Raw genomic sequence first — 27,401 nt, 5'->3', positions numbered from 1 at the left:
AACTTGAATCTTCAGATGTGTTTTTCTTAATGTCTATCTCGTCTGTGTGCGCGTCTTGGGCGAAAGCGCACTAGTCCAGAGTGGCTAACTTTTGGAAGTCACTATGGCGTATCCTCAGGGCTTTCTGTTCCAGCCGTCGGTTTCGCTGGCTCTACATTCCTGCCCCACGTTTAGTCCGAGTATGTTGTTAGGACCAAGGACAGAGGAACTTGGACGGTCGTCTTCAGGATCAGCTTTCGCGCCGTACGCCGGATCTGCGTTCAATAATTCGTCGCCTGGTTTCAACTCTCACCTTCAGTACAGCGGAGAACCTAGAACTGCAGCTTCATTGAATTCGTTTGTGGTGAGTATAAGTGTAAACTATTCGTGGTATCTGAAAGTTATGGAAAATCTGTAATGTTAAACAATGCAGTAAAAGGTCAGCATGCCGTAAAATCCGTGAAACCCAAATGTAAAGGGTGCGTAAAAGTTAAAAACAAAAAATGTCCACCCTGCTGATTAATAAGTAATTAACATATCGTTGAAGTTTAATGTGTAGGCTATTGAATATGACAAATTGTTGATATATAACATCATGCTATATGCAAATTGTTATGCTGTTCTTATTGTAAGATATCTACGCCTTGGCGAAAAAGTTGTTTAACGCTGTCCTATTTGTTTTTTTTTTTTGGGGGGGGGGGCTTAGCATACCTGTTTTTTTTAATAATTGCAAGGTTACATTTGTCTTATCTCAACCTAAACACCCACACAATTATGATAACGGGAAACTTTGATCCGCAGTTACACGCAGTTACAAAAATACATTCTCTCTCTTTTAAAGGGTTCTGGATATGATCCGTCGTCAGGAATCACCGGTTCTTTAGAATATCACCCTTTTGGTGGGGCCCTAGGGCCTTATGCATATGGGGACCCAGCATACCGTAAAAATGCAACAAGAGATGCGACGGCAACTCTCAAAGCATGGCTCAACGAACACCGCAAGAACCCGTACCCGACCAAGGGCGAGAAGATTATGCTGGCCATCATCACTAAAATGACTCTGACCCAAGTTTCCACCTGGTTCGCAAACGCCAGGAGGCGGTTAAAGAAAGAGAATAAAATGACATGGACCCCCAGGAACAGAAGTGAGGATGAGGAGGAAGATGACAACATTGACCTGGAGAGAAATGATGACGATGAAGAACCGCTGAAACACCCTGAGGAAACTGGGTCTAAAGAAACAGGTGTGTAAAAACGTTGGATTAAAACGTTGGATCCTGTTCAAATAGTGTTATTAAAATGGTCTTATGCGCCTTGGTAACCCATTAACACAGATACATTTAGCCTATAATATTATTCATATCTAATTCATATTCCATACAAGTATTGGCTACCTTAAGGCCAAGTGTTGTGATAAGATATTTGTAATTCAATTATACTATTTATAACTGTCCCTTCTTTTTGCAATTAAGTATCGCATTAGTGTAATCCTGACATGACCTTATCTTTTTGCTTGTAGTTGGACACCACCCAAATCCGGGGGGAATCGCTTCTGAGAAATACCAGGAGGACAGTAACATGGACCACGTTGCGCCAACAGATTCGGATATAAAAGACCATGGTGATAGAAGGCTGTCTGAAAGACTGGGGCCTGTGTCAGAGTCCCCCCAGACTGTGCAACTTGGAGTGGAGAGGATATCAGAGTCACTCAGCCCTGCCAGTCCATCACCGAGGCGCACCTTTGACCCTATTCCAAGCAATGCAGCCTCGGTCATTCACGCACCCCCTTCTGCCCCCAAACCCAAACTGTGGTCGCTCGCTGAGATTGCAACTTCGTCGGACAAATGTAAAGGAATTAGCGACACTCCCCAGACCACAGGAATTGGAAATCGCGCTGACATCACCGTGCGTTCTGCCTCACCATCGCGGGCCTTTCCTCACAGTGCGGCGCTCTCTAGACACGTTTATTACACGTCCCCACTCTTCACGAGTTACTCGAACTATGGCGCTTTTGGACACCTCCACAGTAACCCCGGACAAACCGCCCACACAGCGACGCAGTTAAACGGAATACATCAGACAATGTTACAGAGAGCAGAGGCTATGGTGAGAGACAGTAAAGTCAGGAGTCAAACTCGGCTTGATATTTGTAAAGATTTAACATACGAACTAAAGAAAGGTATGACACATATTTAACATGCAATACACCTGGTAAGATAAATAGACATCTATTTATTACAACAAACTAGAAAACGTAAGTGGCGGGGAAATGATATTGGGCCTGTTTAGCTTTGAATGTCAAACAAAACATTCATAACGAATTGCTTTTTATACGCAGGTAAAAAAAACAAACTGTTATTTAGGAATTTGAAAATGCTATTCAATCATTAGGCTTTGTATTTTCAGAGGATGTTGTGTTCTTCGGTTAGTCTGCTGCATTTCTTTGCTACAAAGCGCTGTGAAGAATTATTAATTAAAGCTAGTTTTATAATGGACAACTGACAACTGCTACTCCAAACTGTGTTTTTTTCCATAATCGTTCAGAATGTATTTGCCAGGTAAAGAATCACATAATTTCGAGCCTGCAAGTGCTCTTGGTATTCGTTTAAACTCGGTAAAATCGCAAATATCATCCATGTAATTTAACGTCTTTAAATGTAGGCTAGTTATTTTAGAGTAGGCTACAGTAGAAATGGAAGACCACTGATATAGGCCTATGTAAGCGGATACGATTTAAATTCTCACAGCACGAAATAGTCAATAGCCAGTTAAACGATGTGAAATAGGGTGCTTCACAATATTTACACCAAACAACCTTACACAATATCTGAGGCTATCTTCAAGATATTAATTGTATAAATTCAGTTCAAGTTTGTTTCTTTCAGAACACAATATTTGCCCTTGATCCATGTTTGGAGGAACTGTTTGCAGCGGCTAACAACATCAAACATGCACAGAAGTGGAAAGCGAGTGTTCTAAGCTTTGCCATACAGCACTTGAAAGGGCTTTTAATCTCTTTAGCTTTTAAACTAAGTCCATGTTTTGGGTATCAGTCAGTTGTAAAACCATTTACTTGACAATGTAAAACATTTTATGTAACACTTGTGCATTACAAGTAATTGTACCATGAAATGAAAACAGACCCCTTCATGGTTCCAACCCCACTCCCAACTTTTTTCCATTAACAGAAAACATCTCAGCCATTATAGAAGTGTTCAGTCAGTGGCAAGGTTCAGAGGGCAGATAGCAAAGTGTGTGTGGCTTCCACACAATTGGCTTCTGGTCCCAAGACTTTCAGACAATTGAATTTGGTGAGATAAGTCCTAGTATTATGCTGAATGTAACTAGCGCCTGCACACACAAGAACTAAGAGGACATGGTCTCGTTCATGTAAAATATTGACCCCCCTATTGTAAAAAAGTGATGAACTGCAGCTGAAGGTGAGACTATCTTCCATAATTCATAAGTGGGGAAAATAACAATAGCTATCTAAACAATCGAGGAGTAGAATATAGTTAGTGTACATTTATGTGATATTGTGGGGTCCAGATTATATGATTTCCATCTCAGATCTTATTACGTTTGACCTATTGCAGAAAGCAGAAGAAAACTCTGCTATTGCAGGTTTAGAAAATAAAGTCCTTGACAGTGGATGTGGCAGTGGTGGAGACAATATTGCATTACAATAGAAGTACTGTACGATAAAAAAAGAAGAAAAGAAACATTAAGTTTCACATTGCAATGAGTTGTTCCACTGAAAAGAAAAACACACAGCTTGGAGTTTCAAGAAATGTATGTTTGCAACACACACACATCCCAACAGACATACACACACACACAAACACACCCGTACTGTACCATCAGGGCCTCATACTGTATGTCAGTGTCTATTGACTGTGACTTTGGACCTATAATGCAGCCGCCGTAAGGCACGGTTAGGCATGTCACTTCACCCTCTGAGATCCACCCAAGGATAACCCTGAGGCCTCAGCCAGATGTTAGGCACCTGCACTACCTCACCCCCTGCCTCACACTTCCTGTGCCCTCTGCCCCTTTCCTCACTGCCTCCAGGATCACCTTCAACAGCTGGTGGCCATCTCAGGCAAATTAGAAGTGCACACACAAAAACATACACGTTACAAACAACTTCACCTGCATGCACGAAACCTATTCGATCACATCGCTGTGATCAGAGGGAGAAGACAAGGTTCCATCTGCTATCTCAAAACAATGGAAGTTTGTTTGTGAATCAAGATAAATAAAAACGATGGAACTTTACTTGAATTTAAAGCAATCATTTGGGCTTGTACAGCTCTCACTGAGTGTTTCAAAAAAGCATTCGAGGTCTCAAAGCCAAAGTATACAGAAATCTTCCTAACTTGTGAGGGATGCTTCATGTCTCTTACGGTACCTCCCGGCCCCATCTCATATCCTTGCATCTATCACCCTCTACTGTCAGTGAAGGGTTTCAACGAGCCGAGCAACTGATAACAAACAAATGGTGTTAAATACATTATTTATGAAACTACAACTATAATAAATTAAGACAGTATGTGAGAGGCATCTCACTGGACAAGTGAATTTGGAAAACAACCCCCTCTCTTCCTTTAGCACATATCCTCCAGTAAACCCAAAGCAGGGTCCAATGCAATGAGGTGCAAATGGTAAAACAAACACAACCACAGGGAGAAAATTATCACGGTTTGATGTTCCATTTTCCTTCTGCGTTTGCCATGCCAGGAATGTGGGAGAGCCTGGTTGGCAGATGGTTGCTTGTTGTCATACCTCTAGTGACCCTCTGTGTTGAATGCTGCACTGCAGGGTGGCCTTCCAGTGTGTTTCACTGGCGGCTCACTGTCAGGTTCATATGCCTCAGTGTCTCCCTGGCATTGTCATCGCATCATCACTGGGCATTAGTCCAGATGGTTTGGGAATAAAGCAAAGGAAATCCTCTTGTATGTTACATTTACATTTAGTCATTTAGCAGACGCTCTTATCCAGAGCGACTTACAGTAAGTACAGGGACATTCCCCCGAGGCAAGTAGGGTGAAGTGCCTTGCCCAAGGACACTACGTCATTTGGCATGGCCGGGAATCAAACTAGCGACCTTCAGATTACTAGCCCTATTCCCTAACCGCTCAGCCACCTGACTCAGCCACCAGCCACCTGACTCCCACCTGAAGCCTGTTAACAAAGAAGTTAAAGGTGAATATGTTTAAACGTTGGTGTTAGCTTGGTGAGCGTGCAGTGGCCACTGGAACATAGCTTTATCATACAGCTAGACACAGACTGACCGGAGTCAATAAGGAGTTGAACGGATTAAAGCTCATTTGTTGTTTTGCGGCTGTGGCTATCCCTTTAAGCAGTCTCCAAAGTTTCAGCTCCCAGAGGGAACACACGCCCCCCCCTTCCCCCTCAGCGATGGCCACCGTGAATGTTTTACACCTTGTGTTCACCACCACCCCCGCTGTGAACCAAGGGTCCATAATGGCACCTGCCCGCAGGAAACTGGCCCCCTGCAGCCCCAGTATCCCCTCACCAGACGGGCCCTGCGTCGTGCCTCATCTGCTACAGTCAGGGCCATGCTGGGAACACCCAAGGTCTGCCTGGATGCCATGAAAACCAAGATGCTGACAACATGTTGACAGTGTCAAACATAAGCTGCCAGGGCAATGCAGTCCCTTGTGCCAACTCAAATGGCAAAATACCGCAGGCTGAGAGGTTTTACTCAGTGGTAATCTCTGCAGGCGAGTTCCACAACCACACTATGTGAAAACTATGATCACAACGCATGTTGACGTGAGCCTCCACATATGATTCAAATCCCTTATTTTAGATTGCGGGAAATAGCTCACTCTTGTGGTAGGAGTACCTTCAGCGATGTCAACTTTACCCTGTGACATGGGCCTTTTAAAGTAAAGCCTACACAGCTTTCTGAAAAGATCTGTATAGCCTACATATTCTACATTTTCAAAATAATAAAATGTCATAGCCAACATATTTTTTTAATAAAAAGGAGTACATTGTCTTGGCTGTTTGAGCTCCAAACTATACATTTGGGAATTGAATTTTACTAGCTAAACAGTGCTGTAGCCTACTTTAATCCTGAACATTAATCTTCGACGTCGTGAAATTGTTAGACTAATATTTGTTTTTACAACTTAAAATGGAATTCGTGAGAAAAGGGGTCAGGCACGTTCATTATTGCCTCGACGTCAACTGGAGGAATGCGCCATAGGCTACATGCTCTGTGAAGAAAATATATTATTCCAGGCACATTAGGTCACTTGTATGCTATCAGCCTGAAATTGTTGTTTTTTTGACGAACGAAATGTCTTCGAAGTTATTCATCGTTGGCATTGGCCCAGTTATTTTCATATCCGACGGTCAAGTAGCCTATCCTAGGATAGGCCTACATCAAAAATGTTTCAGGTCATTTGGCGGTTTGTTAAGACTAACAGCTTGTTAGTAATGAAACAAATGTTTCAAAAAGGTTGAAACGTTTCTGTTAAATGGACAATATACAGTAACGTTGATGCAGGCTATTTATTTTCCGACAGTTTGGAGTTACACGTTGTTACGCATTGTCACAGCTACGCTGATTTTAAAAGTTACGAGTTCAGCGGCTTTCTTCCAATGTGACCTGCAACACAATCATAATCTGGCATTGCTGGCAACGTTTTGTTACTGAATTGGATGTTAATTGAACGTTCGCCTTGTTTCCCCGTCTGTTATCTGTCTCTAAAGGCATATTAAAGGACCATTGTCATCTGTATATATACCTATGTAGCCTAAGTTAAAATGTAATTAAATCGCTGTTTATTTTTAGATTATGGCTTTTAAAATTATGTAGCCTATTTCGCAAAGACACATTAATTCCCTTTTTAGAAGGCAATGAGTCAATATGCGTGCGTAAAATGTAGAACCCTATCCCAAATCACAATTGATCAATTGAATATATTTCATTCGTTTATACTTTTTGATTGAAGGGAAAATTATGGTCCAATATGTCAACTGGTTGTTGTAGCAACGTAGCCCAAAGTGCAATTCAGTCAGAATGAGTGATGATGATAGACTAACGTTGACATGCACAATTTCCAAACTATAAAATAACTTTATAAATAGCAAGTTATCTTGTTGGCATATTTGGTGTGGTGAGCGTAGGCAATGTTTTTTGTTGTTGCTGATTGATTGTTTCGAAGAATTGTGCATTTTCCGTAAGCAACAGCAGTTTGACAACTTGAATTACAGATGCGTGAGTCGCACTTGACAAACACTAGAGGGCAGCTCCTCAATGGTCAAATATAAAAAACCCATAGCTATTTTGCTGTTCCAGTGAACTCCGTTGTAGCTTTATGCACTTTGATCTAACCAAGCATACCTATAAGCAAGTATACCGCCTAATGAGATGCTTTGTTAAACTTGAATTTTGGAGCTTTTATGAAATGTACGTTTATTCATGTTTTGATTCAATTCTGTAATTATATTTACAATTTAAGGCCAACATAACATGGTAAAATCAGAGTTTCATGGTATTTTGATTACTGAGGTTTCTATAATCTACACAATTGCGTTACAATCAAAGCAATATCAATGTGTTTACCAGTGCAAATGGGTTCCTTGTGTCCTAGAAATATGTAGGCCTATTCAAAGAGTCATGCAAAATCACAGACCTACATTTTTACAACTTTCTATTCTAAATTGTATCCATGCATTTCTGTCTTGCTGTTTAGGCAATCAGTCTTTCAAAGTAAACCTTTAAAGTGTACATCTCGTATAAATCTACAGTGTTTTCCCATATCTTCTTTATTTACTTCTTTATGTTTTATTTTGTCCACCTCCCTGCAGTGAAGGGCAGGTGCAGGGCATGAAAAATGCACATTCTACTGTGCTGTACTAAGCATGTTTGACAGGGGGGGGTAAGGGAAACAACATACAGACCAGGTGAGCCTACTTCTACAGCAATACATTCCATGTCTTTGTCAAAGTAAATCCCTCCCCAGCCTGTCATACATTACTTTACCCCAGCTCCTAGTCAGAGAGGCATCAGCTTTGAATGAAACCTAATCCTGCTCCTTCCTTCCTTCCTTCCTTCCTTCCTTCCTTCCTTCCTTCCTTCCTTCCTTCCTTCCTTCCTTCCTTCCTTCCTTCCTTCCTTCCTTCCTTCCTTCCTTCCTTCCTTCCTTCCTTCCTTCCTTCCTTCCTTCCTTCCTTCCTTCCACCACTCCTTCCCCTCCTTTTCTCTCTCTCTCTCTCTCTCTCTCTCTCTCTCTCTCTCTCTCTCTCTCTCTCTCTCTCTCTCTCTCTCTCTCTCTCTCCTCTCTCTCTCTCTCTCTCTCTCTCTCTCTCTCTCTCTCTCTCTCTCTCTCTCTCTTCTCCCTCTCTCTCTCTCTCCCTCTCTCTCTCTCTCTCTCTCTCTCTCTCTCTCTCTCTCTCTCTCTCTCTCTCTCTCTCTCTCTCTCTCTCTCTCTCAGACATATGCACACCCAAAGGCTACATTAGTCCCACTCTCTCCATAGAGCTCAGGTGTGCCTTCACATGCTGAAAGTCTTACGTTCATTGGAGTCTGAATCCACCATCATCAAGTAAGTACTAACTGTATGTTTGCCTAACCTGCTTTGATTATATTTATTGCGGTAATTCTGCAATCCAAATACAGTTTGAGAAAGAGAATGGTTTCAAATCCCAAGTTGCAATGTGTTGTCTTGTCATTACAGTAATGTAAGCACAAGCGGGAAAACGTGGATGCTTGACGTGGATTGCTTTCAGTAGCCTACTGCTTGCATATGATGGTTGGATAGTAACAGACTGTTGGTCTGACCTTTGGATTGGATATCATAGCAGGTATCTGAGATTTAGTCATTGTTATTTCTTGGATCTGAGATTATTCAGATATTGTTTGAGAGACATCTAGATTTCACTGCTGCTACTGCTGTTTGGAGTAACTGCAATGTTGATTTTCTGATAAAAGAGATCTGGTTTTGCTGTCTCGGATGAGTTGAGTCTCCAAATGCTTATCAGTCGATTGAAGTATGTTGTTGGAAGACGAATACAGGGGAAAAGAACAGAGCATTTCCCCCTCTACAGGTATGAAGCTGTACACTGCAACATGAGAAACAGAAGGAGAAACCAGATTGTGTTTTATGGAATAAGTGTTGAATAAGTCAGACCACATATTTCTTGGTTGATATGCCAATGCACTGCACGGCCCAATCTGGCATTTTTACAGTTGCAACGCGCATTTACTATTTACAGCAAGTCTAAACCAATGGTAAATCCCTGCACAATTATCTTAAGGGGCCCATGCCTTTCTGTGGAAGTTCATCAGTCCCTTGAGGCTAAATGTTTTTAGCAGGGTGCTATACAGTACTGTGCATTCCAGACCACTCCCATGGGCATATTATTCTGTCGCTACCTCTGTACATTTAAGTCTTACAATGGAAATAGGGTGACAGAGGACCAAAGGTGAACCATAGAAGCACACTAAGCTATACAGGCACAGCGATCGCGTTTCAGTGTTTTCTCACGTTACTGAAGGTGATATGACATCGCAAGTTCAGTTTGGAAGCTCTTAGTAATGGGGACTTCCCGGTGTGTCCTTGTTGATAAACAGTGCACCCTACTTTGTGGCACGTTATCTACTACCGACTGTTTGCCTTCGCACACGCTGGAGCAAGACCAGCACTGTATTTACATCTGCATTGCCTAAACATGTGTTCGTATTTACCGTAACTTAACTTCTTGGCCTGTTTTCTCTGGGCTTTGTAAAGAGTTCTCAATGAGAGAACCACAAAGTCCTCCAACATGTGGTTACCAAGTTACTGATAGAGAAGGCATTCAAAGTTTTATTTTTACAGTCACTGAGTGATGCATGTCAAATAGGGTATGTAGCAGGATACTACTGTCTACTCCAAGCAACCACCTTATAATACCATACAAATCTGGAGTTGGAATTTTGTTTATTGAGTTCAGTAAACAGTGTAGCAAACATTTTTTATTGAATCCAAGAACTGATAGGATCTTCTGCCAACATAATTGAATGCTAATAGACACATTTCAGCATGTTAAACGTTTCACTCAATCCCTTCATGTCTTAGATGACAATTTACTGACTCAAGGCACCCCCCCCCCAAAGTTATATGCACAAACGCATACACACACACACGCACGCGCACACACACACACACACACACACACACACACACACACACACACACACACACACACACACACATACACACAGTCAACTCTAATCAGCCCATCATGCCTCTCTCTCTTCTTTTCTTTCTTTCTTTCTTTCTTTCTTTCTCTCTGTGACCATGTGGACCTCGCAGCAGATGACCTCCACCATGGGGCCGACAATCCTCTTCCTGCTCGTGTGTAAGTTCACCCAACCCTGGTACCCTTCACACCCTTGGCACTTCCTAGGTTGGCAACTGGAAAATAACACAAAAAAACACACAGATCCACAAAGCTATTTGTTTCAACAAGGAAAGGGTTGAATCATCTTGCTCTCGGCAGAAAGCAGGGCCCAGTTGACATTACCTATCCCAGAAGCCTCTTCTCCCATCTGACATGTGATCACTTGCTGAGCACTGATGATGGAGAATATTTCCACATGCTAGCACTCGCTCTCTGCAGTCAGCAAAAGACCTTTGGCTATTTGCAAATTGTTCCCAATATTCCAAAATAAGGCTGAAATCTTTGTGTGGACTATGTATAGACAGTTCATAGTTGTTTATGTCTTGGACCTGGTTTCAAATGTTAATATACATTATTTTTAAAAGAAAGAAAAAATAATAATATGTATATAAATTTTTATTTTATTTTAATTAAATTAATTCAAAGGCTTATATCCCTTAATTAGAGGTGTCAGCGAGGCTTGCAGTATAGTTTCAGTTGTGCAGAGACCTATAATTTCTTTAAACTGTTTACTTAGAAAGTAAAAAGGACCAGAGTGTCGTCTGTCTGGGTACTTATCAAACATGTTTAGCACTGACCTTTAATGTACACATAATTATGGCGTTTTTGCGCTATGTAAGTGGTACATGTGAAGGAGTTGGTAGCATGCTTTCGTTTGTTCTACACTCAGCACGATCTTTCTTTTACCTGTGATGTTAGGTCTCCTTCCAAAACAAACACCATTAGTTGTGTAACCTTAGTGCATACCTGACTAGCTCCAGTGTGCCAACATGTATAGTATGTATTGTATGATGTACCTGTACATCCCTGATCCTCTGTTATTTCTCCCTCTGCGCTACATGTTGAGCCCTGGAAAGACCATCTCTACTGACACAATACTAAGATATAAATTCTTAACTACAATTCCTTTTCATAGTTTTTGTACCAAACGTTTATCCTTGAGTATCTCAAGGAGGAATCTCACAGTGAAGGAAAACTGGTTCACAAAAAGAAGCGTAACACAGACAGAAAAATGTTAAGAAACATGATAGAACCCAGGTTCTCTTCATCCCTCTTATCTCATCTCAACTCACCCTCCCTCTTGCCCCTCCATCTTCCTCCTTCTCCTCCCCGCCCAGTGGTGGTGCATGTGGCCTTGACCCGGGGGGAGTGTGAGGGCAGCTCCTGTAACCCCCAGCTGGGGGACCTGATGGTGGGCCGGGCTGCTCAGCTGTCTGCCTCCTCCACCTGCGGCCTGGGTGGTCCTCAGCCCTACTGCATCATTGGCTACCTGGAGGTTAGAGTACTTGCTTTTGAAATACTCAATGAATGCCCCTGAATGAATGAATGTTTGTGCTCAGACAATAAGTTATAGTGAGGTCATAAATTATGTTTATTCTTCTCTAACTCTATTTAGATATTTATACTTATTCAGGATCATTTTTCTTGGAATGACTGCATTTGCCATGTTTGGGTGCTCTGTTCGGTTGCTCTGTTATTGATTTTGTGAGACTACCTGACTAAGTCAGTTATGTAACTTCTTTAATAACTCCTAACCAGGCATATCTGTATAACGCTTTACATTGAATTTGCATGAGGAATAGTGGTACATTAGTCATACATTTAGACAAATTCTTAAAATCACAGCACTCCTTCAGCTACACACTGATCTTCCAGTCAGGACTGACACAGTACAGGACACACACATTCCTTTAGGAAACGTACTCTGGGGATCTACAAGGACGCAATGACAGCTCCCTGGCTCACCCTGAACATGCTTCATACTGGAGACAAGTCTTGATCTGCCACATTTATATGGTCATTACCTTTTGTTTTCCTTCCCACCTCACCCACACTACGTTCTGTGCACTGGGCCTCCATGTTGACCTCTGCTTCCCTGCCACCAGTACTTCCTCTGAGACTCCCATCTCAAGTTTCTCTGTCTTAATTGATTTACTTTCTTTCTCTCTGTCTCAGCTTTCTTGCTCTCCAACTCTTTTTTTCCTCTCAACTTTCCTTCTCGGCACTCTCTCCCTCGCCATCTGACCCCCCCCCCACACACACACACTTCCCCCCCCTTGTTTAACAACAATAATGTATTCTGCATATGCCTTTTGTATTGTTTTTTTTCTCCCCCTACGATATGATTCAAAAGGAAATCCCATGAGGTGTTGCAGGACCTCATCCTATGCAGCTCATCGAGTGTGTTGAGCTATTTTAATGGGATTTACTTTGTTGGGGGAGCACATGTCCTCACACGCCATCACACTGAGGTTATATGTGCTGTATACCTCGGTGTGATTTATGCCTATAATGGCAGGAACCAAGCTTCTTGTTCAGGCATCCACAAGCGTTGCTTCGGGTTTATGAGAACTAATTGCTTGACCAAAATGTGACTCAATCACATGTTCAAATCTTTTCTCCTTGCAAATGATTTGCTAAAATAATGATCTGCATCTACGTCACTTTCAAAGTGTTGATGTTCCAAGGTCACATTCTTCAATTAGGGTGAGTGGTGCTCGGGGCAATAGCAATAAACCACCTGTGACCTTTGAACTGCAGGACCAAGGGTGGACAGAACATTAAAACCATGATATATGTGGGGATAGGAACAAAACGTAAGAATTATTTTCATATATATATTTTCTCTCTCAGGAAGAGCAGAAGTGCTTTACATGTGACTCCCGTCAGCCCTACAACCTTGTCACCAATCCCAGCAGCCACCAGATAGAGAACGTCATCACCACATTTGAGCCGCAGCGCAGGATGAAGTGGTGGCAGTCGGAGAACGGTGCGTTACTTCTCAGAAACGGAACCCATTTGTTTGCAGACAGGTCTTCATGCGGTTCACATTTTTGGATCAAGTACAAACATGACCTGAAACCGAGATTTAGAAGACAGATATGTGTCTGTTGATGGATATTGTGCTCTTATGACATATCCTGGAGAACTTCCCAACAGCACACAGGCTCAGATGAACCCCTTTGAAATCCACTTGAATGGTACTAAGAAACAAGACTAGCCACCAAAATTAGAATCTAATCAGAACATAATCGCATTCACAGGTGTTCAGGAAGTCAGTATTCAGATGAACCTGGAGACCATTTTTCAGTTCAGCCACCTCGTCCTGACTTTCAAGGTAACAACACATGAGTCGAGACTCACATCCAACCTAGTTATCAGTCACACTATTGACAGCAAAACATATTAAAACAAATAACCATCCGAGCACTGCACAAACTGCCACAATAGGACCTGAATCGTCTTTCGAATGATACTGTCAGAGCTATGATATATCTGTGATTATCTGCTGTGTTTACCTGCTACGTACATGCATAATGTTTTAGAATGCGTATCAACATTAACATGTGTTACCAAGACTTACTATATTAGTAAAGCCTTGTTGCCTATTGTCTAACTCGAATTGCAAGCACCCGGATCTAAAGTGTTCAACCCCCTTTGCTGTTCTCCAGAGTTTCCGCCCTGTCGCCATGCTGGTGGAAAGGTCAAAGGACTACGGGCGGACCTGGAAGGTGTTCCGCTACTTTGCGGAGGACTGTGCAGCCAGCTTCCCCTGGGTGTCTGCCGAGCTGCCCGACAGCGTGGACGATGTGGTCTGTGACGGACGCTACTCGGGGTCGCAGCCCTCCACTGACGGGGAGGTGATGATGCGTACACAGAAAACCGCTCGTCGACACACGCGCTTCCTCGCAAGTGCATACAGACACGCGTATTCATGCACGTACTGTGCATATATTCAAGCAGCACACACACACACACACATTCCATTACATGCACCTGGCACGAATCCATGCATACACGCACATTCCTTCACATGCAAGGGATGCACAAACAGCGACATGTGTGTCCCTCACAGTCATACACACATTCATTTCTTGTATACTCGATAGCTCTAACTTCTTCACAAACTGGATTTCCATGACAGGTTGTGCTCAAGGCGTTGGATCCAAGCTTTGATATAGAAGATCCCTACGCTCCCCATATTCAAGGTTTGTCATTTTTACTTCCAAATGTGCACGTGCACAAGTGGACTCGGCAAACTACATTTCCCATCAGCCCTCGCTCTCCGTCAATCCCATTTCGCCCATGCTTCCACCAACATGTGCGTAAGTGGCCTCTGTAAACGACCTGTCCCATCACTCCTCAGAGCTGATCACCATGACTAACCTGCGGGTGAACTTCACCCGTCTGTTCACGCTTGGCGACACGCTGCTGGGACGCAAGCGCAGGAACCCCCAGGAGAAGTACTACTACGCCCTCTATGACATGGTGGTGCGCGGCAGCTGCTTCTGCAACAGCCACGCCAGCCAGTGTATGCCTGTCGACAGCACCCGGGGCGATGTCTTCAACGAGCCTGGCATGGTGAGAGGGCAGGCAGGGGGGAAATTGCATGGTGAAGGGGAAGGGTGGAGTGGGCTGGGGTGGGGTGTGGTGTGGAAGGTGGCAGAGGATGAAGGATGGTACCCAATACAGTCTGTTCTTTTTGCCACTGACCACAAAAGTGCTGTATCATTACAGCAGTCATCCGCTGTGATGATTATGAGCACTATTTGTATGTCGCTCTCGTTCAAAGTGTCTGCTGAAACAATATATGTAGGTTGAACCTTGTTGGAGGGGGATACTGGATGGAGAGTTCAAGTTTGACATTAAATAGCAGTTCAATTACTGTCTTTATTAAACGCATCCTTCAACTGCTCCAGGAAAAATAGAAAAGTACGTCAATGGTATATTTCTATGGCTTTTACATCGGTTATTGTTTTCTACCAGGTTCACGGTCGATGTGTATGTGAGCACAACACAGTAGGCGCAAACTGTGAGAGATGTCAAGACTTCCACAATGACGCCCCCTGGAGGCCAGGTGGTCAAAATGGCCCGAACGTCTGTCAAAGTAATGTCCTCACTTTTTACTCCGCACTTAATCCCCAACTCTTTAAAAACTTAACCGAGTTGGCCACTATTTATCAGTGCACTTGCTCTGCATTGCAATCCATGAGGGATCCTTAATCCAGTGTATTTCAACAATAGTACACATCCCCCACCATATTCCTTACGTAAACATCATATTTTAATCTCTACATTGCAAATAGTGACAATACCACATAACGATGTTTGCCTACTACTGCCCGCATCTCCCTCCGTAGGGTGTAACTGTCATGGTCACTCCGAGTCGTGTTACTTCGACGCGGCCCGCTACCAGGCCACCGGCGGGGTTAGTGGAGGTGTGTGTGAAGACTGTCGCCATGACCGTGTAGGACCCCAGTGTGAGCAGTGCAGACCGTATCTGTACCAGGACCCCCAACGCTCCATAGAAGACCCCCAGGGGTGCATCCGTGAGTCAGACACAAACATGCATGCATGAAAACAAACACACCCAGGCCAACACAAACACACACACACAAAGCTATGTCCGCTCTTTTCAAGAGCGGCACTCTGTAATGTAGGCTGGAATCTCTAAGCATGGACCGGTGAACGATAGGTTTTGTCACCTTGGTTATTTCACCTTGGTTTCACCTTGGTTATTTCACCTTGGTTTCACCTTGGTTATTTCCTTCTGCAGCTTGCGACTGTGACCCAGCTGGCTCCCTGGCCAGCGGCCTGTGTGACCCTGTATCTGGGCGATGTGTCTGTAAGGAGAATGTGAACGGGGACCGCTGTGACCGTTGTCAGTACGGCTTCTACGGCCTGAATCAGGAAGACCCATCTGGCTGCCAGAGTAAGAAACAACATAGCCTCTCTGACACAAGTTAAATATGCTGATGATAGAAAGGGTTTTTGACTCTTATTTGCTGCAACTTACTGGTATGTATTACCAGTAATGTATGACTGGAGATTTGAAAACATCAGTTAGTTCATGGAACAAAAATCTGTATCAATCTTTTGCATATTGACGAGGACACTGGGAACCTAGCGGCTTATTCCTAACTTTTCCCACAATTTCTGCTTGTCTGTCACCAGGGTGCCAGTGTAATGTCCTGGGTATTGTCCTGACGCCACACCCTTGTGACCAGGAAACGGGGCAGTGTGTTTGTCAACAGTTCGCCACTGGGGCCCTGTGTGATCAGTGTGTGGTGAGACAAATGCTGTATCGTAGTGATTCTCTCAGAAATATTTTCTTCTTTCTGGGGGCATAAGGAAAATAATAGTTTTCACTAGAGAATTGAACATGTTATGAATATTGTTTGTTAGCTTATGAACATTTGGTTGGTTTTCAGTTCTGAATGTTCTGACCCTATCTCTCTCCAGTCAGGTCACTGGGGTCTGGGAAACACTGTACACAGCTGCACGCCTTGCAACTGTGACATAGGAGGAGCATACAGCAGCATGTATGTCACACAACAAGAACATACCAGATCTGAGACGTCATGACGTGTATTACTGTATGTTAGGTCATGATGTTTCATGTTGAGTTCATGTGAACTTCATTCCCCTTTGTCTGACTACCTACGCATGCACAGTTGTTCATCAGTAGATGGCCAGTGCCAGTGCTTACCCAACATGGTGGGGCAGAGCTGCAGTGACCCCGCCCCGGGTCACTTCCTTGCTCCTCTGGACTACTTCCTGTTTGAGGCTGAGAATGCTGATCCACTGGAGGGTCAGACGTCCTCTCCGCTGGTCAGTTGTCCAGATGTGACATTGGACTTCTGGGAGTGGGAAAAAGCTTACTAGTAATCAAACCAAGTGTTTGTGTGTGTGTGTACGTCATGATTGTGTGTGGGCATGTGTGTGTTTGTGTGTTTGTTTATGTATGTAAAACATGTGAGTGTGGTCCTTCCCCCAGCTGAACCCTACAGGCCTGCCCAAATGTGAGCAGTACTACCGGGACCAGGGCTACGACTTCAAAATCAGCAACGGCAGGATAGTCCTGGTGAGGAGAACCAGGAGACGAGCACGCAGGAGAAGGCAGGAACGGGTAGGAACATGGAACGTGTAGGAACATGAGCTGCTCCCAGCAGAACCCAGAAAAAGAGCATCCTAATAACTTTTGTTTCCTCTGCCGTCTCATGGAGGAGAGTACTTTTAAAACAATGGTTTATTTAAGATATTTCTTTGGTCCGGTGTTGAGGACATTGTTGGGCTAAGGTGAAAGCTTTGTGCATTACAGTCGTGTACGCCTGGGTAGTGATTGTAACGTATCTGAAACTTCACCCATGATCCCCATGGATCTTGCTGCACTCTTTTTCTTTCTTTTTCTTTCTGGTTCTGCTTCATCAGAGGTCCATTCCTCTTGACCCGGGCTCTGCTCTGCAGATTGTGCCCCGAGAGAGGACGGCTGATGTGCCAATAACATGGACTGGCCCGGGATTCGTCAGGGTTCTGGATGGGGCGGGTCTTAGGTTTAGAGTTGACAACCTCCCAGCCTCCCTTGACTACCAGCTAGTCATTCGCTATGAGCCAGAGGTTAGAAAAGAAACATACTCACCTTGAAATCAAATCAAACATAAGTTCTGGTTTTGTTTTGTGAGCTTAAAGACATGTTTTACTGACTAAGTTTCTTACCATTGGACACCTTATTTAGTCTCTGGATGACTGGGTAGCTTCAGTCAGTATCATCCCCTTGTCTCCTGGAGACAGTGGTTGCACCACTGACCCCACAGGAACCAAAACACTCTCACTACCCGGGGTTGCCAGGTTTGAAACAAATCTTACCACACCATCAATACATCACTAACAATGTTGTCAATGAAAAATCCTGGAATACTTTGTTAACCAGTGATTACTGGTTAACTACCCTCAGCCATTTGCTTTCACTCACACAAGTCTTTGTCCCTTTCAGAGTTGCGATTATAGATACACCGGTGTGTTTGAACAATGGAGGAAGATACTACATCGATATCACCTTTGCCAAGCAGCCCAACTCCAATCCTCAGACAAGCTCACACATACTTGTCGACTCAGTAAGAATATCTGAAGTAGTTTGAGCAGATTTGATGTTAACATGGTAACTTCATTAAGATTATACATTTTGAAGAATTGGTCAATAAATGCTTCTCTGTGGTAAAGCTGATATAATCAAAAGAACATCATGTGAGTTCATATTTGTTGACTGGCAAACATTGCATTTCCAAATGCGGGGACAGACACATCAGAATTCTTGGTCCTGCTCTCCTAGCAGTCACACCAAACCCAACTCCACCGAGCCTCCTTCCTGTTCTAGATGGGCCTGGTCCCCAAGATGGCGTCTGTGCAGGACTTCTGTTCCCAGAGTGACCTGGACTCCTTCAGCCGTCTCCGCTGCGTGGAGCTGTCGGCGGGGGCCCAGCAGCAGACGCTGCCTGAGGTGTGCGAGGGCCTCATAGGAAGCTTGTCCGCCCGCATCAACAACGGGGCCATGGGTAAGTGGGCAGAGGATCATTCAATTCAAACGGACGAGTTACAAACCCTTCAAGTCATCCTAGATTCAAAGTACCTGATCAAGTTACATATTGTTCCCATGGGCACACACTCTTTCTGTCAGAGTTCTCAGCTGTACCTCTGATCGGCTCGCTGAACTCTTGCAATATTGCTTGAATAGAATACATTTTCAGTATGATCATTCCATAGGCTATACATGTATGCATATATGGGAAGTTAATTATGGTTTTAGTACATTTCAGCATAGTGGGGCTATTGACAGATTCTGTGTAAAATGTGTAATGAGGACTTGTATCTGCAGTTTGCAGGTGTAACCACCAGGGTTCGCTAGGCCCCTACTGCAGCAAGTTTGGTGGGGTGTGCGACTGTAAACCCAATGTGATTGGACGCTGCTGTGACTCCTGCGCCCCCTTGACTTTCGGCTTCGGACCAGAGGGCTGCAGACGTATGTTTCCACGGCAACAGCTAGTGTTTCGATCCAGAGTAGTACATGTGTTGTATAAGTATATCACAATGTCATGAGCCATTTCTGCCAATTTATGCTTGAAATTTGGAAAACATTTGAGGAAGCCTTACCATGGAACAACAAAACAGAATAAAAAACCTATATCCGTATTCTCATCCCTCCCATGAACACGCACACAAACACACACAGCATGTGAGTGCGACCCCCAGGGCTCGGTCTTGGAGCTGTGCGACCAGGTCAGAGGTCAGTGCCCTTGTCGGCGGGAGGTGTCGGGGCGCCGCTGCGACCGTTGCCAGCCGGGGTACTACGGCTTCCCCCTGTGTCGGCCCTGTGAGTGTAACGGGCAGGCGGAGCTGTGCCACCCCGACACCGGATCCTGTCTGGACTGCCGGGAACACACCACCGGAGACAACTGTGAAAGGTGCGGAGGGAACGGGAACACAAGACCTACACATTTTCTATATCAAATCAAAATGTATTTGTGTAGCCCTTTTTACAAGCAACGTCACAGAGGGCTTCACACACGCCCATAGAACTGCCCCTCAACCAACCTAAACGCTCAAGGATATATCATTCCATCCGTCCATCCATCTGTCTGTCTATACATGGATGTCTATATAATTACAGTATATATAGTTAATTATCTTTGTATCGTGTGGAATGCTTTTTAGACCATACTTGGAAGCCTGTATATGTTAGCTTGTAAGCTAGCAGCCTATGTCTCCGGGTCTTGCAATCATGACACAAGAAATCTTATATTTCAATGGCTTTCTCCTGGTTAAAAGAAAATCGACATGTAAATAAATGTTTCAGGTGTGTGGAGGGTTACTATGGTGACCCGGTTTCCAGGGAACCCTGTGAGCCTTGTCTGTGTCCCGACACTCAGGCTAGTGGGCGACACTTCGCCAGCTCCTGTTCCAAGAACCCAGAGTCCAGAAGTCTGACCTGCAACTGCCTGCCTGGACACACAGGTACGAGTGTGTGTGTACGTGTGTATGTGTGTGTGTGTGTGTGTGTGTGTGTAGGGTGTGGGTGTGTGTAGGGTGTGTGTGTGTGTGTGTGTGTAGGGTGTGTGTATGTGTGTGTGTGTGTGTGTAGGGTGTGTGTGTGTGTGTGTGTGTGTGTGTGTGTGTGTGTGTAGGGTGTGTGTGTGTGTGTGTGTGTGTGTGTGTGTAGGGTGTGTGTGTGTGTGTGTAGGGTGTGTGTGTGTGTGTGTAGGGTGTGGGGTGGGCACACATGTTCAGCACCTGTGTGATGAAAACTATCCACAATAATTCGAAAACCAGCTGCTGTGCATTCAAATGTGTGTCGTGTATGTATTGTACTTTCATCACCCCTTTCCCCCCCAGGGTCACGCTGTGACTCCTGCATCCCTGGTTTCTATGGTGACCTCGAAAAGCCAAAGGCTTTCTGCCAAGAGTGTCCATGTAACAACAACATCGACCCAGAGGACAGCAGCGCGTGTGATGCCGTGACAGGGGAGTGTATGCATTGTCTCCACAACACTCAGGGACCACGTTGTCAGAGCTGTAAGCCTGGTTACTATGGCAGCGCTGTGGACCAGGACTGCAAAGGTACAGTTGATACACATTAGAGATGTATTACCTTGGAGTCAAAGAGCAGACAATTTTGTACGTTTACATTTAAGTCCTAGACCAAACACAATTTAGTTGTAATAGTAGTAACTAGTAGTAGTGTTGGTATACATCTGATTACGTATGCTTCTGAGTGTGTGTGTGTGCATTTTTTTGGGTCTTGTGTGCTAAAAAATCTGTGTGTGCGTGCGTCCGTGTGTGCATTCAGAGTGTTCCTGTGACCCGCGGGGTACAGAGGTGACCCAGTGCCCACTGGGAAGCCCCTGTTTCTGTGACTCTGAGACAGGGCAGTGCCCGTGCCGGCCTGGAGCGATGGGCGAGCTGTGTGATGAGTGTGCCGACGGCTACTGGAACATCCAGGGGGCATCAGGGTGCCAACCTTGCAAATGCGACCCTGGAAACTCTCTCAACAACATCTGTGACAAGGCAAGGACTGGGCCTTCTGCATAGCTGTCGACTATTCCACATACACCACCCTGTTTTCAAACCCCTCTGTTTGAACTCTGAAGGTGAGCGGTCAGTGCCAGTGTCGTGCCGAGTTCGGAGGCAGACAGTGCGACGAGTGTGGGGAGAATCACTTTGGGAACCCTGACCTCCAATGCGTCTGTAAGTAACAACCAACACTGGGAGATACCCGTTGTACACCTCTGGATAATGGTGTCGCTGCTCGTTACTGATGTGTTGTGGCTGCTTGTCTGGTGCGCTGACGGCAGCCTGTGACTGTAACATGGAGGGCACCGAGCGCCCCGCCTGCGACGCCTCCACGGGGGAGTGCCTGTGCCGCCTCGGCGTGGCCGGGATCTTCTGCGACGAGTGTGCGCCCGGGTACGACACCGTGTTCCCCTCCTGTGCCCCTTGCCACCCCTGCGTGGCCCTCTGGCAAGACGACGTCACCGACGTCCACCGGGCCGCCCAGCAGATGCGCACGCTGATCCCGCGCCCGGGAGTGCACCAGCAGCCGGCCGGGACGAAGCGCATGATGGACATGCACGCCTCGCTGGAGTCGCTGGCGAACCTGACGGGACGAGCCATGCCGCAGGTGCAGAAGGTGGAGAAGCTGATTCAGATGATCGAGTGAGGAAAATTTTCCTACAGCTTGGGTTTTTTATCCCGATAAATATTGATGTTATGGTCCTCAGGCTACATAATCTAGTGATAATGTTCAACTAGCAACAGCTGAGATAATATTTCTTGTTTTTTTACGTCATATTGTCAAGATGTTAATTTCATTTTCAGGGATGTTTATATGAAAATGAGGAAATATGAATCTTCTCTATAAAATGAATGTTGGTAATCTTCTGTACCTCTTGTTTCTGTCCTCACAGGAAGCTGAAAGACACCATTGACCCCAACGCCATCATCATTGACCCAACCAGACTGTTGGACACCCAGGTTGACAACATCCGCTATGAGTTCAAAAAGTTGATGGATCTCTTGAGGGACAAGCTTACCACTGACCCAGAAATTAATCCAGAGGAATTAGAAGGTAATTTGTTGTCTTGTTGTTGTTATTCAGTTCAAATCAGACAACATTATATATCCCCAGTAAGGTAATTCATATGCAACTTACCCAGTCAAAGTGTTGACTGGGTGTTGTTTACAAAGCCTCCTAATCAAGGAAAAGCATTCAACAGTTTTTCAGAAATCAAAATGTACATTTAGAACGTTCCATAATGTGAAAGTATTGATCTAAATGTACTTCTATAACTCATGCTCACATGTGGGGTTTGTGCAAAGCTCATGTATGTTTATGTTTAAATTGACCCAGAGGCCCTTGATGAGATCAAGAAACTCCATAAGGAATACATGGCTGATGAAAAGCGGGTGAAGGCTGCTGACAAGGCCCTAGAAGACTCCATGGACACGCGACTGAAGGTCAAAGACAAACTGTCCAGCTGCAACAGTAGCGGAGACATGGGGCCTCTGGAGAACAAGGTCAAAGCCCTGAGTGTTGCAAGGCTCAATGGAAAGGTGAGTGCTGTATTGATTCTTCTGAGTGTGTCTATTCTGTTTACACTATTGGGACCACAGATCTAGAATATGGAAGCCACAATATCATTTGGTTACATGCCATAGTCCTGATTTATGGGTGAGAATGATTTGGTCAACAAAAGTATTCATTCGTATCGTGCTTTCCAGGTGTATGTCAGCTGGTCATTTAGTTCCTCTAATAAATGTGACTGATGCTCTGACGTTTGGGCACTTCTGTTTGTTATAAATGTTGTTAGAAGAAGTTTGTTTGATTTTGTTGATGTTCCGTGAAGATCTGTGGAGAACCCGGCGACATGGAATGTTCCAAATCAGAGTGTGGGGGTGCTTTGTGTCGAGATGCCCTGGGGCTCCGGGAATGTGGAGGTCCCACCTGCAAGGGAAGTGTCCCTGTGAGCGCAAATGCCACGGAAATGGCCGAGCAAGTAGAGAACGACATCCTAAACGTCCTCCACAAACTGCGGGACTCCAAGACAAAGGCAAGATCATCGTCCACTGAAAGATCAAATAAAGTGTAACACTGGTATTTTCTAGGCTGGGTGATGTGTGTAATTTAGGTCCAATGACGTCTGATTGACATTGACAATACTGCACATTTACTTTCTTTCTGTGTGTGTTTGAAATCAGTTGCCTATATATCTAAGTCTTAGTCCGTCTTATAACAGCTCAACACAGCAAAACAGATGACTCAGGACACCCAGGATGAGGCAGAGAAACTGAAGAAAAAGATCAGTGACACCAAGGAAAAGTTTGAGAAAGAGAAGAATGACACTAAAGACCTTATCAAACGTGTCAAGAACTACCTGACAGGTTAGTGTGGCAGCCATTTTTACACTGTCTTGAAATGAGGTTGAGGACATAAATTTACATTTACATTTATGCATTTAGCAGACGCATTTAGGACTACCTGACAGTTTACTGGTATAAATGAAATGATGTAGCCAATGACCACCTTAAGTCCTTGTAAATGAAAGTCACATTAGATGGTTCTTTGTCTAGAAAGGGCGTGGCTAAAACTAGCATAGCATTAAATTACCTTTCATGAACTTGACTTTGAGGGACATTTCTCACCAACAGATGACATGGTGGCACCAGAAGACATTGAGAACTTAGCTGAGGCAGTGCTAGCCATCCAGCTGCCAGGCACTCCAGATGAAATCCGGGACATGATCCAGAACATCCGGGACAAGCTCTCCAAAGTCACCAACTTCCAGGAGGATCTGGAACAGCTGGAGGGCCAAGCCAAAACCGCCAAAGAACTGCTGGAGAAGGCCCTGGAAATCAAGTTAGCATATGGAGTACAATTTCACAACATGCTACTGTGCTCTAGCACTAGCGTTCTTATTAGAGCTAGTATTATTTCCCAGTCCTTCAGCTGAAATTGTTTCTTCTACACTTAGATTTAGCAATGTGTGTCAATATTGAATATATTAACCGTAATTAGATTTTCTGAATGTCACCAACCAGAAGCATATTCTAAAGACGGATTGTTGATGGGTTTCCAGGAACAGAACCAAGAACATTGACGTGAAAGACATTAAGCAAGCGTTTTATGATGCCGAGAATGCCCAGGACAAGGCTGCCAAAGATCTGGAGGATGCCAAGGACAGCAAGAACATGACTCTGACTCAGCTCACAGAGGTAATGAGATCCATCCAGCCTTGCCTCAATCCATCTGTCTGTCCTTCATTGTGTATATCCATTCATCCAATCCATTCACGAATGAATACAGTCAAGTCTTGATCATGAGGTCAATGCACTGTGTGTTCATTGTGGTCAACAGATTGAGACCAAACTGAATGAGACAGAGGCGAAGCTAAATACCACTCGACTTCAGGACTTGCCAGAGAAGATTGAAGCATTGAAACAGAAAATGGAGATGAACCGCGAACAGGCAAAAGAGGGCAAACAAGCTGCTGACAAAGCTCTTGCTGATGCCAAAGATGCTGAAACTGTACGTATCGCCTTCACTCTCTTTCCCACAACGACAACACAGGATTTGTGGCAATCAGCCAATTCTAATCATATGCTGCAAAATGTTTTCAACATTTGTTTTTTCTATTTTGACTTTGCTTTTGGGGTTCAACAGGGAGTTAAAGAAGTAGAAGACTTGTTTATAGAACTGAAGGAGAAAAACACTAACCAGGACCTTGAGGATATAGCCAGTACACGTCTGAAGAATATTACAATGGAAGCAGAGAAACTTAGAAAAGATGTTGCAGATAAAATGCAAAACATTGAAGGTGTAGTATTCTTTACCCATTCACACCCTATTTAATAACAAAAAATATTCAAACAACATTCAGGTTTTACAGTCTTGAGTTGTGCTCTTTGTCACATTTCCAGATTTGGAAGGAAAAATTCTGAACTTCATCAAGAGCAAAGAGGATAAAGCCAATGAGGTTTCCATGTTGCTGGAGATGGTGGAATCCCTGCGCAAAGCGATAGCCAGCCGGATAGACAACTACATCACCTGTTTATAAGGTTATGATGGATAGCCGTGTAGACAACTTGATATACTCTAGGAAAGACTCTTCCCCAACACAGCCAGCAGCTTCACATGTTTAATATACTGGCAATGGAATTTTGCCTATAACTTCAACATAATAGTGCCTATGTTACATAAGTGTTCATTCCTTACAAATGGTTGTATTAATAAGATATCGAAAATGGATCTTTGACTGTCGAAAATAACTGTTTTTATTTTTGAATTATTTTAAAGGTGCTCAACTTTAACATGTAAAAAAGTATTAACAAAATGACATTAAAAAAACACATCTTGTGATTTTTGCGGTCCTTCACTGGGAATTCTAATAGGTTTTTGGCCCTAAGGAATGTGATACTAGTATATTTCCAATACTCTGTTGTCACCACAAGAACTGGTTCTGTGCAAAGACCACGTGACCAGTTGAAGATGTGTCAGGTGGTATCCCATAGGTTTTTTAATAAATATACAAAGTGGGTGGGTAAAGTATAAAAGTGATGAAAGTGAAGTTTAGATGCTTCTGAGTAGTTTACGAGGAAGTTGTTTCTTCTGTCGACACCCTCACTGAAAATGATCAGTACGCAGTTCTCTCTATGACCACAAGAGTGTAATCTGTGACCAACAATTTACAGCAGGCTTAAGTAAATCAAGTAGATGAGACGTGTTTTTTTATTACATTTTGTCAGTATTTCTCCACACCTTTTTGTGAAGCTGATGAATAAAAATGCTCCACTGTCTCAAGCTAAACCACACCACTGTACAAAGATGTGGTCACCACTTTGTTGACACTTTGAAAAGTAAAGCTTTACTTCTTCCACCAATGGCACCTCAGGGCTAGCTAAAGATGCAATTAGATTAAAACCAACGAACAGGTTTGGAATGGCTCCCCTGCCAGGTTTGGAATGTATCTATTGGTTACTTTCCACTCCCTGGAATGCTTTTGTATGTAGAGTATTAAATCTTCAATGTTTGAGGCAGTGTGTAATGGATGTGTGGTGACCTCCATGTTAATCATGTATTTATACCACTGGACACCTGCATACACACTTTCTGTCGTCAGACAAAAAAGTTGTTTGGGGTTTGGGGACACACACTGACAATAATCACACACCTTTTCTTATTGATACTTTGTGCAAAATAATTATTTTCATGATAAAGTATGTTCCACCCACCCTCTCCCTCTCTTTGTTTCTCACATGCTCTCTCTTTCACACACACATACACAGACACACAGACACACACACACACACACACACACACACACACAGACACTGTTGCAGGGTTTCCAAATCACTGCTCATAACACACGTTAATGGATTTTCCACCCAGGCGTTAATGGCTACAGATTGTTGCCCTCCAGTGATTCTGCTAGCTCAATACCATTTAGCTATCAATGTATATTGTGTTAACTGTCTCACAAACAATGGCACTATAACAAACGAATTGTACATTTTCTTCAGAAGTTAGAGAGGTTTCAAAATACATTCTGCAAGAGTTGTTGGACAATGATTTTTGCCGGTTCCGTCTTTAGTCTATTTGATCCATTTGTATTTGATCTTTTAAATGGCCAGTGGCCTAAAACAGAGACTTGGGCTTGGTGGTCCTTTCCTCTGTGGATGATCGTAACATTCAATCCCATGAATGGGACTCCGTCTGGGGTTCAGGACTCCCACCCTGCCCCCTGGGCAAGTTTCAGACTCACCTGTGGGAGAAGAATCCACAGGTAGGTCAGGGATGTCAGATTGCAGTTCACTGGTCAGTTGGATTGAGGATCAAATGTGATACAGCAACAGTTTTCTCTGATTGGCTGCACAGGGATAGACAGTTGATGTCAATTTAGTGTGTGAAAACATTGTGATGTTTGTCAAGATGTCTCATAGAACACATACAATGATTCTTCCATGTGGTTGAAATGTTGTTTGGAGCTTACAGTAAAGAGGAGTAGAACATGCCTTAAAGTCCTGACTTGACTTCCTTGAGATATGATTTGTGGTTGTTTGCATTTTTCGCAATGACGGGTAGATATTTTGTATTTTCCGTTGCCTCAAGAAGCCAATTGAATTGAGTTTTCACAGAGCCCCCTCTGTCCCCTCTTAGATAATTAAATTAGAAC

General features: G+C 43.9%; 2 protein-coding genes across 3 annotated transcripts; both read left to right on the top strand.

The window, feature by feature from the left end:
- The first annotated feature begins 94 nt into the window (after positions 1-94).
- irx5b (iroquois homeobox 5b) lies at positions 95-2,351 on the top strand. Of its 2 annotated transcripts, none has more exons than XM_084672563.1 (3): positions 95-343; positions 821-1,223; positions 1,499-2,351. In XM_084672563.1, the coding sequence occupies exons 1-3, from the start codon at positions 104-106 to the stop codon at positions 2,173-2,175; spliced, it is 1,320 nt and encodes a 439-aa protein (XP_084528689.1). In that variant the 5' UTR covers positions 95-103; the 3' UTR covers positions 2,176-2,351. The 2 variants fall into 2 exon arrangements, with proteins under 2 accessions (XP_084528689.1, XP_084528688.1); XM_084672562.1 differs by having other exon boundaries at positions 104-340; positions 791-1,223.
- Positions 2,352-10,298: 7,947 nt separating this feature from the next.
- Positions 10,299-25,588, top strand: lamb4 (laminin, beta 4). Its single transcript, XM_084671833.1, has 34 exons — positions 10,299-10,359; positions 11,520-11,677; positions 13,036-13,171; positions 13,446-13,519; positions 13,854-14,042; positions 14,327-14,390; positions 14,549-14,763; positions 15,169-15,289; positions 15,543-15,731; positions 15,959-16,114; positions 16,357-16,469; positions 16,645-16,724; positions 16,857-17,013; positions 17,180-17,311; positions 17,614-17,799; positions 17,918-18,030; positions 18,176-18,296; positions 18,557-18,734; positions 19,055-19,198; positions 19,409-19,640; positions 20,033-20,190; positions 20,569-20,793; positions 21,023-21,240; positions 21,324-21,420; positions 21,528-21,888; positions 22,140-22,300; positions 22,583-22,785; positions 23,079-23,282; positions 23,469-23,613; positions 23,881-24,088; positions 24,309-24,444; positions 24,587-24,757; positions 24,893-25,046; positions 25,150-25,588. The coding sequence occupies exons 1-34, from the start codon at positions 10,299-10,301 to the stop codon at positions 25,284-25,286; spliced, it is 5,397 nt and encodes a 1,798-aa protein (XP_084527959.1). The 3' UTR covers positions 25,287-25,588.
- The last annotated feature ends 1,813 nt before the right edge of the window (positions 25,589-27,401 follow it).

Source organism: Hypomesus nipponensis, chromosome 14 (assembly GCF_054491055.1).
Source record: "Hypomesus nipponensis isolate SF chromosome 14, ASM5449105v1, whole genome shotgun sequence".
In the NCBI taxonomy this organism is placed as follows: Eukaryota; Metazoa; Chordata; class Actinopteri; order Osmeriformes; family Osmeridae; genus Hypomesus; species Hypomesus nipponensis.
Note: the sequence above shows the minus strand (reverse complement) of the source record. Positions and strands in the feature narration are given on the sequence as shown.